The following is a 14,492-nucleotide window of genomic DNA, read 5'->3' as shown; positions in this document are numbered from 1 at the left end:
ATTTGAACCTCATTATTTTGCCAAATGAACTGCGATTTGTTTCTCTTTCGGTAGAGGGTGGCGGAGTGGATATACCAATGTTTCTTTGCAAGACTATGATTAGACGTCCCCCAACCATCCACTCTTTATCCAGGGCAAATAATAGAGACGGTGCAAAGTGACCTGCCGTAGCCGGTTGCTGGAAGACCCGTTTACGAGCTGCCGCTTCCGGAGCGCACGAGGAGGGGAGAGGCCTGCACCGGCAGTGGCCGGTGACGCGGCGCGTGGTATTAAAATAGGGTGGTGGAATTGCTCCTTTTCCTGGTTTAAAACCGGGGGCGATTTGTCGCACTGCGTTCGGAGCATGAGACATTGAACTCAGCCGTGGAATTGAGACGGACAGGATTCCTATTAAGCTAGAGGACGGTGATACAATCAGTGGCGAAAGCTGGCCCGGGAAATGCTCGAGAGCTCCAATTGCGTGACACAAAGGTTTTCAAGGCTACCAGTAACCGGAAGCTACTTTTAAATAAGAAGGATACACGCTAAATATTTTTTATTTTCTGTATCGGTTTAAAATATGATCTCAACTGAAAAGATGTGAAGAGAGCACGAATCTGGTTATAGAGGAGGATAACTTGCAATGCATGTCTCAACCAAAAAAGTAATAGTTAAAATATTTGTTAGTTGAAATAATATATACACAACAAAAATAAAATATTAGCTTTAATCTTGAAATCGTGAACGACGAGATTTGTATTATTCTGAGAACAACAAGATTTAATGAGATTATTAGCCAAATGAAGGTGAAAGCCGGCCGACTGAAAAATGATGTCAGAGTGAGGTTTGGGTTGTATCTTTTGCGCGAAAGAATGACTTTCCTTTTTTAGGGATGTTAACTGTTTGGATGCAAAAATTTCAAGTCCTTGGGAGACCGCCGCCGATAAAAATAGCACATATGATGGACCTAATGCTTCAACATCAGATAACTTATGCAAAGAAAAGGGAGAGAGAGAGAGAGCATCATACTCTCCCAATCAAGAGTATTCAAAAGATTGGTACGAGTGAGTGAGAGGAAGAAAGAGGGCTATTATAATTAAATATAAGTATAGTCGTATGCAATCTTGGAATGGTTCAAATTTCTGGTTACATAAGGCAATGGAGAGGGAGGCGTCCACTGTTCTAAGACTAGTAATTAAAGAGTTTAACTCAAAAATTTAAAATCAAGTTTCTAAGTCTCAGACATCAGAAGTGCTTTTTTCTTTTTCTTTTTTTCTTTTTTTTTTAATGGGTAAAGTTAAGACATCAGAAGATTGGGACATCTCTTTTGTTCTGTCTCGAGACTCTGTAGTACAGCAAGTGGGTCGAATGCGTTCTTTCTACCCAAGCTGCATCATGCATACTCCAAAATGCGTAACATTTGAACAATATTTCTGCACATAAGATGTTCGTTTAGTACCTTACATATCTTACATTTAAGAGATCCTAATAACATTTGTTTATCAGTTGCAAAGAAAACTCAAGCCCAGTATCTGCAATATGAGAAATTCTTCCATAATCTCTATGGAAAGATTGATAAAACTCAAACATTATTCTCAGAAAAGAACTGCTTTTATGTCGACAAAACATACCATTGTTTTATTGAATATACCCCCGCTACTTGTTTTATCATGGCCCCCTATTTTTGAAAATCAAACCTTTCGTCATGTATCAAGCTTTTAATCTTCAAACAAGAATCATTGTCATATCATCACTCTTCTAATCCAAAGCATGAAAAAAGCAATCTTGTGGTTTGATATTTTCTTACAAATGTTTATCTCATGACGATCATAACAACAATTACGACGTTGATTGTGGAATCATGTCCACACACATAACAACAGAAAAGTTCAGACAGGAATGATGTATGTTATGTGTGGATATTGTTCTTCTAAGCCATAGTATAACAGCAGTTTTGTGGTTTGTTGTTTTTCTTACAAAGGTACAGCTCATGATGATGATGATGATGAAAGATGATAATGATAAGAAATACATAGCATCTCCTTTTGAATTGTTAAATCCATGACCTTCCATCCACAGGGGTGGTTCTGTCACCCTTGTACGCACAAGAAGCAGCTTAATAAATTCTCTAACGAATCAACTCACCGTGCTTTTTTGTGCAGTAGCCCTTTGCATATGATAACTATAAAAGCTTCATCCATAATGCAACTTAAATCCATGTAACAAACACTTTTAGCTTGTGCTTCAGAATGTACAGAGCAGACGCCAACACATGGGCAAGTTTCACAAAGCTAGGTACATGTATAATTAAAAAGTATGTTTAAATGCGCAGATGGCATAAAATTATTTTTGAAATACTTTACAGGCCACAAAAAAGAAAAAGAACAAAAAAAGTCCTTACATTCACTATATGTTGTACACATTGCCTCGAATACTGAACGTTCAGGGTAAAAAAGGAACTATCTATTTCTTATATTTGATTTTGTTGTTCTACAGACTACATCTCATTCTGCAGAGTTACATATGGGTGGTAAAAATCTTTTTCTGCCTGAGCCCACTAGGATATATCAAGACAGAGTCAACACAAAGACCACCTTTTGTATGTGTACAATCGATTTGCATCATTGAGAATTTGAGTTTGGTCGATATGTTGGAGTTCTCTACAACAAAATCTCCTACATGGTAAAGGATCCAACTCCCCGGCTCATCTAAATAACACTGGGAGAGAGCATGCTGGCCATCTGATGTTGACAGCTGAAACCGCACAGGTTTTATATCCCACCCATGGACGTGTTCGGAACTCCATATTCGACGGCCAAGCCGCTTGGAGGGCCGGCCTAGATGGAGCCGGAAGAAAAGACTGTATGTGCCAGCTGGGAAGCAGAAGTCCATTTCCCCATCCACCTCAAACCACCAGATTTGCTGAAGATATGCAACCGGTTGGAATCTGCAAGCAAAACATTGAACACTTGTTAATCCCATTTCTCAACATCCCTCTACGGTCATAAGCATATCATAATCTGGAAATGAAAAGCTGGAACCATAACTTCAAAATGAAAGACTTGGACTAGAACATCTTAACTCCCTTTTTCCCTCGTCAACTTTACTGATATCAGTATTTATTCCTTGTTCAATTGTATCAAAAAAATGCTGATTCAATACAAAAGGATACGCACTATAAAGCTATGACGACGGAATATTACAAGCATATGCAGGGCAAATGCTTTGACCGTACAGAATGCAAATTATGATAGATCTCCATTCTTTCAAACATTAGAAACCTTTTGCTAGATGATTGTTAAGTTGCAAATTAGATGATTATTACCACAAATTCAGAATGTAAAGTGTGATAAGAACTTCAAATTAATTTTTATGTAATATGACATTCCTGCAAACATTTTAGGATTAAGTATGGTAACTTGGTAAGCGACCTTCCTCCTACCAAATGAACTGACAATCTTACTGGAGATGTAACCTGCAGTATATATTATGTAAAGGGAGTTGACATTCCCAAGAGAATAGGAGTCAACTAAACCATGTCCAACAACATATTTGGTAAATGCCAACCCACAACACATTGGCAGTGGCATATAACAGCAATGGTTCCAAATCCTTAAAAATATCAGCTGAAGCCTCACAAATTATTTTTTTGATAATAGATTTTTTGAAGCTATTCTTCTTTTTTATCAACATGTGCAATGATTCTGTAACAGGAAGATATATTGCACTTCCTTTCTTAAATAATCCAATCAATTGTTTCAAAAATTCAGGTTGGGACAATATAGATACTGAGTGGTTGTCCAAGCTGTTGCAGAATGACAACTGGTGACAACCTACATTTGCAGGTCAAAGTGAGTGAAAGGGAGAGGAAAAATAGAAAATCACATTGAAAATGTTTTCTAATTTTCTAACCTCATAATCAACATGCCATGATAGATGAAAACAAAGATGCAAAGATTATTCCAGTTAATTAGACATAAAACTATATAGTTTGCAATTCAACATTGTTTAAATCCATCTGACTAATTAACAAATACCCTATAACGTAAATATTTCAATAATTCACCACAGAATTTGTTTCACCATAAGCAGTTTAATATTTCACAATCCCTAATTAGCAAAGGATGAGATTTTACGATTCATCAAGTTTTGACCACTTTTCATGACATATGCCTTTGCGAGTTGGTACAAATTCTGGCATGTAGTAGCTGTGGAAAAGAGAGGGTTTTGCACCAACACATGGAAAGCCAAAACCTACTTGTACATTATCCGGTAAAACACAAAAAAAAGGAAGGGGGGGGTGCATGCGGTCAACTTCAAAAGGTTAAAGCATGCTGGTCCAGGTAGTTGTTTTCAGAGCTAACTTCATAAACTCAAAAACTGGATAAAGATAGTGATCAAGACCAAGAACCAGTCACTCCTGTCCACTATTTAACACTAGGCAATGGTGGTACATGGAGGTGTACAGGCCTTCAGAATAATGTAGTCAGATATAGAATCCAATGTGAAAGAACACAAGCAAAAAATGTTAGAATTTCCAATCCAATACAACGTCAAGTATCCAATACCATAGAATGGAAATGAGATTTATTAATCTGACCGTCCACCATCAATATGTTATTTTCTAATTCACGAATGTTTACATGGTCCCATATTAAATCCTATATTATGTCTTATCACTTCACAGTCATTCCAGAATATTAACATTTGCGTCAAAGGTATTCTATAATCTTACAACAAAGAGAAATTGATGCTTGAAAGAAGAACAGATGCCTGCTTCTTAGAGTAGATCCAATTGAATGAGGTAATGCTATTATGCACTCACATGAAAAAGAAATATTCACAGGGGACTTGATCATAGAAAAAAACTGGTAAGTCTGTGTCAAAGATATTCTGTCTTAAATCAAACAAATATTGATGCTTGGCTTTTTTTTTTTTTTTAAATGGCCCAGAGATGAAACACATAATTTTCCTGCAACAGGCAAGCATAGAGGGGCACTGAAACAATGCTAAAGTAGAACATTAATTAGCATAAGAACTTTTTCCCTATCAAGCCTGTGCAAATGGGAAGTTAGATTCATTTTTCATCTTCCAGAAAAAAATGTTATTGCACAAAAATGGGCTGTAGATCCAGAGAATGAACCTCAAGAGAGAAAGCAGATACACAATGGAAAATAAATTACGCACAAAGGGTTCAGCAACAAAATTAGGAATTGCCCACAAGAAAAGGAAAAAGCAGAAACTAGCATTTTAAGCATTAAATCATCAACATTTGTTGAAGAGATTCATATATGCTTCAAAACTTGTCTACAAGTCAAAAGTCCAGAGGCAAGAACATAGCAATGACAGCTACAACACAAAAGTCCCCCCTAATGCACTTGCATATTTAATCCATTAAACTACTAACAGCCTTAGCAAGATGATAAAAAAGTTAAGAAATCAAAAAGCCTATTAAAATGGATCTAACATTTCTAGACAAGGATGAAACCTGAACAAGCAGGATCGCAAAGTATTGTATGGAACCCCATACTGCTGGGCCTGACACAAAATCATCTGGCTCCTAAAATGCAAATAGCTACGTGTTTAAAGATAGAAACCTGGTCATACACGATAAAGAAAACAGATACAGCAGCTGGATACAGATACACCAGAAGTTCAGGATCTTATATCGTGGTGACAGCACATCAAGAATTTACTATCAGGACAAAATTCTGTGAGAAGCGTCTAAAGGCATAAAGACAAGCCCTGCTGAGCTGAGTAATAAGCAGCGATAAGGACATCCTAGAGTTTTCCAGAAACCAAAGGTAAAGTTACACAAGGGTAAGTTATGGACAAAATATTTTTTAAATGTGGGAACAACATCTGTAGGTTGAAGAATGCTTGCTAGTTAATGGATCTTCACAGTCGTGGGAACATAAGCTCCAATGAAGAAAATAGATTTAGCTAAGATATTGCTTGGAGTACTGATTGAGGTTAAAATACTGATAACTTCGAGCTTCAATTCATCAGGCAATACTATTACCTATTCATTTTCACAGGTCACGTTATTAGCAGGGCAAGATATATTATAGGTTCATATATTAATAAAAAACAGAAAAGATTAATACCTGGATTCCTCTGTGGGAATGTAATTCCAGTATCTCCGGTCATCGATCCCCGTAATCAACAGAGCTTTTGAAGAGATTGACATACAAAGACCACCCCTACGCTTCTCCAGCCAGAATTCCTACAACCCAGAACATAAGAACTCTAAAGTTGGATTAAGCCAAAAGAAGAAAGTGGGAAAGAAGAAATAATCTTCCAATAGCCATATATCTGACCTCTAGTGACAAAAATCAAGCATCAATCCCCTTTCCAATTCTTTTTTGAAACACAAAGATTCCACCTTCGCCCTCAAAACCAAGAAGTCGGACGCCCAACCCCCAACAAGAACCTAATATCCATCACATGTATTTCACCCTAATTCATCTATTACTACTCATCCATACCAGCGTGCAATCAAAAACAAAAGAAAAGAAAACAACACATACCTTGGTTCCCCCATCGAAGGGATTTGGCCGGCAGAGCCGCGAGAAGATTTCCTTCAGGCTAAGATGCCTCTTCTTACTCTTCTCATTCTCCACCAGCCCCATCAGATATCGATAGTTCCGCGGGAGCTTCGTCTCCCACACGAAATCCGCCGATGCCGCCCCCGAAACGCCCGGCCGAGCCGCGCCAGCCGGCAGATCTCCGGTGGGTCGAGGTGCAGCAGCACGGCGGCCACGCAGCTCTCCGGCAGGTCCCCCAGCCCCGTCTCGTGTACTCCGCCCTCCTCCTCGGGCCCCACGATGCTCGACACCCCCGCCCCATCCCCTTTCCAAAACCCTAATCCCACCAATTCCCTGCTCCCAAGCCTCGCATTCACCTTCCCAGCTCCAATTCAATCTAAAAATCTTCCAAGAAAAATTTAGGGTTTTCAAAATAAAAGGACGAGGAGGAGGCCACCGTTGGCTGCTCCGGTTCACGATTGATCGATCGATCGATCACCGTTTTGATCTCTGATCTCAAGCTCTAGAGAGAGAAAAGAAAAGGGAAAGCGGAAGAAGGAATCATGGAAGCGCGATTGGCACGCGGAAAGGGGGGGGGGGGGGAGAGAGAGAGAGAGAGAGGAGATTTTAAGACACGCGGAAAGGGCGGGGGGTGGGGGGGGGGGGGGGGGGCGGAGAGAGAGAGAGAGAGGGGAGAGATTTTAAGACGGGGATAAAACGTAGACAAAGAGAGGGGATGGGCGTCGGGAGTTTTATAAAAATTGGCGGGGGCAAAGAGGGAAAGGGGGGATTTCCAGAAATGCCCCTTGGAGTTGGTTGAAACGAAACCACGGTGCGCGGGGTCGACAGTTGGAACTTTCTGGACGGCCCGGAATGCACCCCACCCGCCCACACAGTGTGGAAATCGTCAGCTCCGGACGTGGCTTGGAAAGATCTTGTGTACCGGCCACATCACGATCACCATTTTTTTTTTTTTTTTTGAGAGTATGACCGGATTATCATTATTGGTGCAATAATTAATTTAGGATTTCAAAGTTTGCAGTTTTAAGTCTATGAGTTAACTTCTATATTCCTAACGTGGATTCTTCAATTTGACTTTAGGCTGGTGTCTTTTTTCCCCCGGGTTAAAAAGAGATTCCACTATTTTAGTAGCTAGAATCCTCTATTGAAATATTGCATCCATTTGCAAACGTTTGTGCTTTCTTTTTCGTTTTTATTTTTTATTTTTTTATAGAACCTACACTTTCTGTTGAATTTAGATTTTTTTTACTGTTACTTTATCACAAAAATAAATAGAATATATTTTAAAAAATAAAAAATAAATTCTTATATTTTATTATCATACATTTTTGGATCTTTACATCTTGATTTTTCTCTCGCATTTATGCTCAAATCTATATTTTAAAATACATATTATTGGAGCAACTCCCCTTATAACATTATGCCATCTATTCATATTTGTCAAGCAAACATATTTCATTGATTTGTATAATAAAAAAAATAAAAAATTATTTTTTTATACGTACTCGGCCTAGTCAATATTCTTCATGACACGGTTAAGATTATGCTAAAGTAAAAGATGACAATGATTTATTTTAATATTAGATGCAGAATAATTAGGCTTCATTTAGCTAGCATGGTGTTCAGCTTATCCTTCACCATCTGAGGACCATCAATATATCTTTCCTAGTGAATATCACAATTTTGGCCCCAAGATTATGTGTCGAGGGAGCACACATCTAGAACTTAACATCACAAGAATGCAAAGCGGTAACTTGTCAAACAATAAACATAAATTAATTTAGCAATAATCCAACAATGCAAACAAGATAATTTTAAAATTTTCAAACTTTTTAATACTTGAATTGGCCACTTGCTAACTCCCAAAACCACAATTAACAATGTCATAACTGATCATTAAGGTAATTTACAAATAAACCTGTAAAATAACTCAAATAATAGAAATATGGATGGCTAATTTATGGCTAGTTTTGGCCTAATGGAATGATCCCCCTGGATCTCATCAATTTTAGGCTTAGGCTTTCCCTATAACAACAATAGCCCTAAGCTAATCAAAATACATCTTCAACAATAGTGATATTGGTCTTGTTAGACCATGTCATCAAAAACTTGCCATAGGTAATCAATGATATAGACCTAAACCAAGGTTCTTTTTTCAAATCTACCGGAAAACTATATTAATCCATCAAATAATATGGTAATAGGGCTAGAAATTAACAATCATGCATATTTGACTAGAAGCTTCAAGGTATTGAATCTGATATATTGTTGCCCAAAGTGATGAACACCTCTTCTTATAAAAGTTACAAACACTAGGGTTATATTGCATGATAAGAAATCTTAACAGAGATGCAAAGAGAGTTAGAGATTTTACCTAATAAAGAGAAAATTAAAAAAAAAAAAAGTGGGAGAAGAGAAGAAAAGAATGTATAAGGGCTCAAATGGGATTAAGAGAGAAGAGGAAGGAGAAGCTTGTCCTAATAAGCAATAGAGAGAAGAAAGAAGTGTAAAATAGATGAAGAGAAGGGAGGAGAACAATGAGATGGTCATTGGCAAGCGGTGAGATGGGAGGCACCAACGGTTGGTAGGACTATGTGGTGGTGGTGGCTCTCAATTAGAAGAAGAGAAAAAACAAATAAAAAGTGGTTAAAGGCGATGGGGGCTAGGACGAGACACAAAGAGGAAGAAAGAGAGAGAGGCTCCGGGAGCTAGGTCATTTGGATCTAGTTTACGGGCATAATTAAAATGGCTCTGGGCATTGCAGTGATACTCAAACTCTACTACTTTTCTTATTCCATTTGTATTTTAGTATACTTCGGGAAAAAAAAAAAAAGCATTTTCTTAGCATTATAGCAAACAAATCTCTAGAAAATGAGTCCAACTTATAAATATTGTTTTTTAGGATCCTCTAGATAAAAATTTATGAATAGTGCATCTCTTTAATTTAGGTGAATCTCCCCAGATTAGTCCATTAAATTAACAAATCAAAGGTATGATATATAAACATTCAAGTTTGAGTGGCTTTTCGTCTCGAGGGAACCATCCTGATATATGCATATATATATTCTTTTCCCATAAAGTCATCTGAACTCTACCATGCATATGAAGCAAATAAATAAGTTACATGGAAGTGCTAATATATGTTTGAGTGCAAAAGAGACTACCAATGTCTTACACTAGGTAAATAATTGGAAAATAAAAAAACAATTCAAATGATGTTTCTGCACTTAAATTTTCACACTTTTCTGCCAAGTTTTCCTTCGAATCCTCATGAGCTTGTTGGAGCCATGAAGCAAGAAGATACTGGGATCTATAATGTTCATTTGCTGCCACAACTAAAACATTAATTGGAATGGACTCCCATCAGAATTTATCAAGGAAATGTATCCGAATGCTAGCGCAAACCGGCTTGAGGTCATTAGGGATGAATAGCAAGACTATGGCAGAAATTAGAAGGCATGAGAAAAATGAAATACCAAGAGACTGTTCCTTTTTTTTATGGAAGGAAATCAGAGAAATTTCTTAGATTTCCTTTTTCTTTGCCGCATGGTTGCTGCAGGGAGAAGGAAAAATCAACATAGGATATGTACGCTGCTTCTTTTGTCTCTTCTTTTTTAAAATTATTTCTCCAGTACTCCACTACGCCTCATTCCGGTGCTAAAAAAAAAAAATTTAGCAACTAACTTTCAATCAGCTTAGTGATTATCTAATCGAGGACCTTTAGGGGGAAAAAAAAAAAAACGCAATAAATCTAATCCCACTGGGATAAAACAGCACACGAATGCAAAGGATGAAGAAAATGAAATATTCATATAACTCTTTTTTTTTTTAAAAAAAGTTTCAAAAGAAAAAGCATTGTGATGCCCCTTGCGCTTGGCGCGGTGCAAGGCCCGAGATACTTCCATAGCGACCTCGGCACCTTTCGAGTGTAGCGTGTTAACCACCGTGTTAACCAATAATCTCTCCCTTCTGAGACTTTACCCATCGCGGTTCCTTTCCTCCGTTTCTTAACGCATCCCATGGCCACCTGGCCCACCACATAATGTTCTACGTAAAGCAACGGTCATATGAAACGGCCCATTTGTGGTGTCTTATCGCGTGGGACCGCTCAAGGGCGGTACCAACAGCAAGCAGAATGGGAAAGTCCAATGGTGGGCAGCGTGGGTACAAGTCAGCAACTTTAGCTCTTGTGGCTTGTGGCCTATCTCCAGCCACGTTGCGCACGCTCAGTAGGACAGATTGGTGGAAATGGGAGAAATGCATTAGTTTTAATTAATCAATCAACCTGTCCTAGTTTAGGTGTTAATTGTGAATTAGCTGGATGATAAAATGATCTAATTGGTTAATATGGAGTTAGGTGTTCGAGTTAGCACGGTGATTGCATGGAAAAATTGATGGGCTAGTGTCCATATTGGCCGGCCTATTTTGTTGCATAGTCAACTTTCGTTGCATCAAATTTGATAATAAATATTGAAAAATTTTGTCTATGGCTATGAAGTTGCTGATTTTTTAATTTAATATTCAAAGAGTGACGCCGACACGAGGGCATGGAAGCATCGATAATCTCATAATATTGAAAAAGTGATCGACCTTAGTTTTTTAAATTAGTCAACAATGACAATAAGCATCTGGTGTATGAAATTCACTAGGCTATATTGGTAAAAGTCAGCCAAGTGAATTTAAAATAAAGTTTAAAATAATTACGGTGTTCAAATTCTAATAGATCATCTACGGTATCTATAACCAGGGGCGGTGGTTAAGGAAGTTTCTCTCGATCGTTCCAATGGCCAGGTACGTCCACTTTCAAAATTTCTTGGCAGGTCTCTCTAGCATGCAACCCTAGAATAGTCCTTGACTTGTCTTTGGGGAAAGTTTCGAACTGTGACACCAGCACAGCGAGTGATTCTTCCGCTAAGTAATTGGTGACCCTAACAAGGGTAAGGAAGGGACCGTTGGGGGGTAACATCTTGGTCGTCGCGGACTGACGAAGAAAATTTGATGTACTTTGAGTATTGTTTGAATCCCTTCAATAACTGATCTAAAAATCAGCTGGTTGAACGTTCTAAAGGAATGCTTATAAGAAAAAGAAACTGAAATAATACTAACTATTGGGAGAACAACCCTCTTTGATATCGAAGCCCACCTTCGCCAATTGTTGAGATGAGCCGATTTCTAAGGGGTTCGGCTACACTATGCCCATTTCAATCCCTATTTGGGGGTCAAGCTGAGGGACGTCGGGCAATTCCTCTCTATAGGCCTGATAGGCCTCACCATCTAATCGTGTCACTGTACTCATCGGTCGTGCGCCATGTCGCCTCACTGTCTCTTTCATGATCTACTGTGCATCAAGCGAGTTTATGATCAATGTCAAAAGTATTTAAATACATCTTTTGCCGTCCGACATGATGGGACATTGAGGAAGCGTCCCTTTATCCTTTCAACCTTGACTCTAGTCTTTTTCTTTTTCTAAAGGAGCATTAATAAAATTGTGACACCGATTTCTATCTCGATGATCAGTTTAGATATCCTACCAATCTATGTGCTAGCTAATCCACTCTAAAGTAATCACCTGGACATCAGGTTTAAAGCCAAGGGAAGCCTGATGACGGCATTATTTTCAGAAATTCTTGACTGATCTTTATTCCTAATTGGACTAAGGATCCTTTACTATTATAATTTATTTTTTCGAAAAGACTAGCCCTTATAGTGTTAACCCTTTGAGTAGAACTCTGCAGTGAACCCTTCGATACCCATGCTCCTACTGCCGAACCCGATCTCCATCAGTCTATGGGTTGGCCAACCTGGATGAGGTAGCTGGTTTCCTTTAAATAATGAATCTTTGATAGTCCCTAAATTTCGGTATAAGAGGAGGGATCAGACATTAGACGTCAATCAATTCTCTTGAAGACAAGTCGAAGAATCACTTGTAACTTTTGGTTAAAGTATATTAAGCCAGGATACATCACCGCCCATATGTTTATTCAATACAAATCACATCTTTTTCCTTGCCAACGACACGCCAGATAAAAATCTACTTATCAATGACACACGTGATGAAATCTATACGGCTTATCATTACTAATTTTTCTATAAAAAAAGATAAAAAAAGAAGACTCTCAAGTACGCTCTGTGTATGCTCAATATATCTTGTGCTTTCTTGCAATTTCCTCTCAATCTCCTCTGTTGTGTCAGATTCCTGATTTGATCGTCGGAGGATCTTCATCGGAGCCAATTCCGGTCGGAACTTATTTTATAGGAACGTCGCTTTGATGGCTTCTATCTTGTTCCAGCCGTATCCATATATGATCGGAAATCTTTCGCAACAGGACCTACCGTAGGTGGCTTATATTGGGTGCACATACAGATAGCTCAGTTTATAAGCATTGTCAAAAAGTCTAATGATATAAAAAGAGTCGCTTTATGATGTGGTGTTGGTGGTGGAGATACCACAAAGCCAATTATACACTCGCATGTTGGCTCCATTTTGCTGTCGAATAAGATCACAAAACCTTAGCTTCTGACGGCATCACTGTCGTAAGTCGGTGGGGGCGTTCGTTGTGCCTACGCGACGGCTAGCGTGGGAATAATTTGTTCTTGGACCGGTGACTTGTGAAAGCCTGCCCATGCACCTTCCATAAATTGGAGGTCGGTGTCAGTCTAGAGCACCAGCGATGTCACGACGAAGAAAACGGGCAGCACCATTTGGGTTGATTCTAGCAGGATCCAATGGACTGGAGATTCTTTGGACGGATATTCTTTTTCTTCCCTTTCACGAATTTCCAAAGATACCTTGTCATACATGCAGAAGAAGCTTTGTCATACATGCGTGCATGCATGCATAGAAAGTATACATGCACACATACATATATGCATGTATGTATGTAAAATCTCCAACAAAGGGGACAATCCGCCAAGCAAAAGCTGGCATCAAGAGGCCCACCAGCCAAACATGTGAGCCACGGGGATTACTCGAGTGTTGATGTGGTTGACATTTAGATCAACTACTCTGTTGTCATTATATCTTCTTCATAATTACTTAATTAGCCCCCCAATAATTTTCTTTCTCTTCTTTTTTGTACCAACTCAGCCCGAACATTTGTGGCCTAGACAACTACAGTAGTTTTTCTCCAGCGATGGACCACATTAGCTGGACATATATAATTGAGAAAGAGGCGCACCATGCGCTCCACTTGCACAGGATTTTGCACAAATCTATATCTGTGTAGTAGGTAGGGCTTCAAACCATTTGATGTGTCCCCGGATATGCAAGCACATGCTATGACCCATTAATCAATCAACCCAGTACTTCCAAATGTAGTACTGTAGTTATTGAAAAGGCCTAAAATGAAAGGTCAAGCTCAATTAGTTGTCAGCACGAAAGAATTTGGAAAAATATAGTCGTTTGAGGCTCTCTTTTTGGCCCTCATATACAACACAACAAAGTTTAGCAAATGAAGTGGCCAACTCCCTTGCGACTTTTAGTTCCCATGTCTCCATTTCTTAACTTCTTAACAGATGGCGTCTAGTGTAATGATTTTGTTAAGTGAGGATACCTTTAAATGTCGGTCTGATTGTGGATTACGATATTGTTAAGTAGGTTTTAGGGATAAAACAATTGTCACGTTTTGCAAATCAAGTGGCCAACAACCCTTTCGACTCAAGACAAGTCTACATGTGCCTCTCTAAGTTCCCAATTTCTGGCACCGAACTCTAATGATTTTGTTAAGTTATGATCGAGAACAACTGCTTCGCTTTGATGGTGTACTGCCATATCGTCGAGTAGATTTTCTGAAGAAAACAATTGTTAGACTTAGCAATACTTGAGGATATATTCATGAGAATGAGTTGCATCTAGCTGTACACGAAATCAGAAAACCGTGTTAACTATACAGCGGCAGAAGATGCCTACAAAGATATATAATTAATGATGATTGATGAGGGTGTTTCCATAGACCCAGGCCGTAA

General features: G+C 38.7%; 1 protein-coding gene across 1 annotated transcript; it reads right to left on the bottom strand.

Moving 5' to 3' along the window:
- Window positions 1-2,420: 2,420 nt before the first annotated feature.
- On the bottom strand, window positions 2,421-10,790 carry LOC105043403 (F-box protein PP2-A13). Its single transcript, XM_010920933.3, is given in 5 exon segments — window positions 2,421-2,926; window positions 6,087-6,205; window positions 6,510-6,673; window positions 6,676-6,891; window positions 10,649-10,790. Coding segments are annotated over 5 exon segments (1,071 nt in total). The 3' UTR covers window positions 2,421-2,496.
- Window positions 10,791-14,492: the final 3,702 nt, after the last annotated feature.

The sequence above is a fragment of the Elaeis guineensis genome, chromosome 4 (assembly GCF_000442705.2).
Source record: "Elaeis guineensis isolate ETL-2024a chromosome 4, EG11, whole genome shotgun sequence".
Classification (NCBI taxonomy): domain Eukaryota; kingdom Viridiplantae; phylum Streptophyta; class Magnoliopsida; order Arecales; family Arecaceae; genus Elaeis; species Elaeis guineensis.
This window is presented reverse-complemented; position numbering and strand designations above follow the sequence as displayed.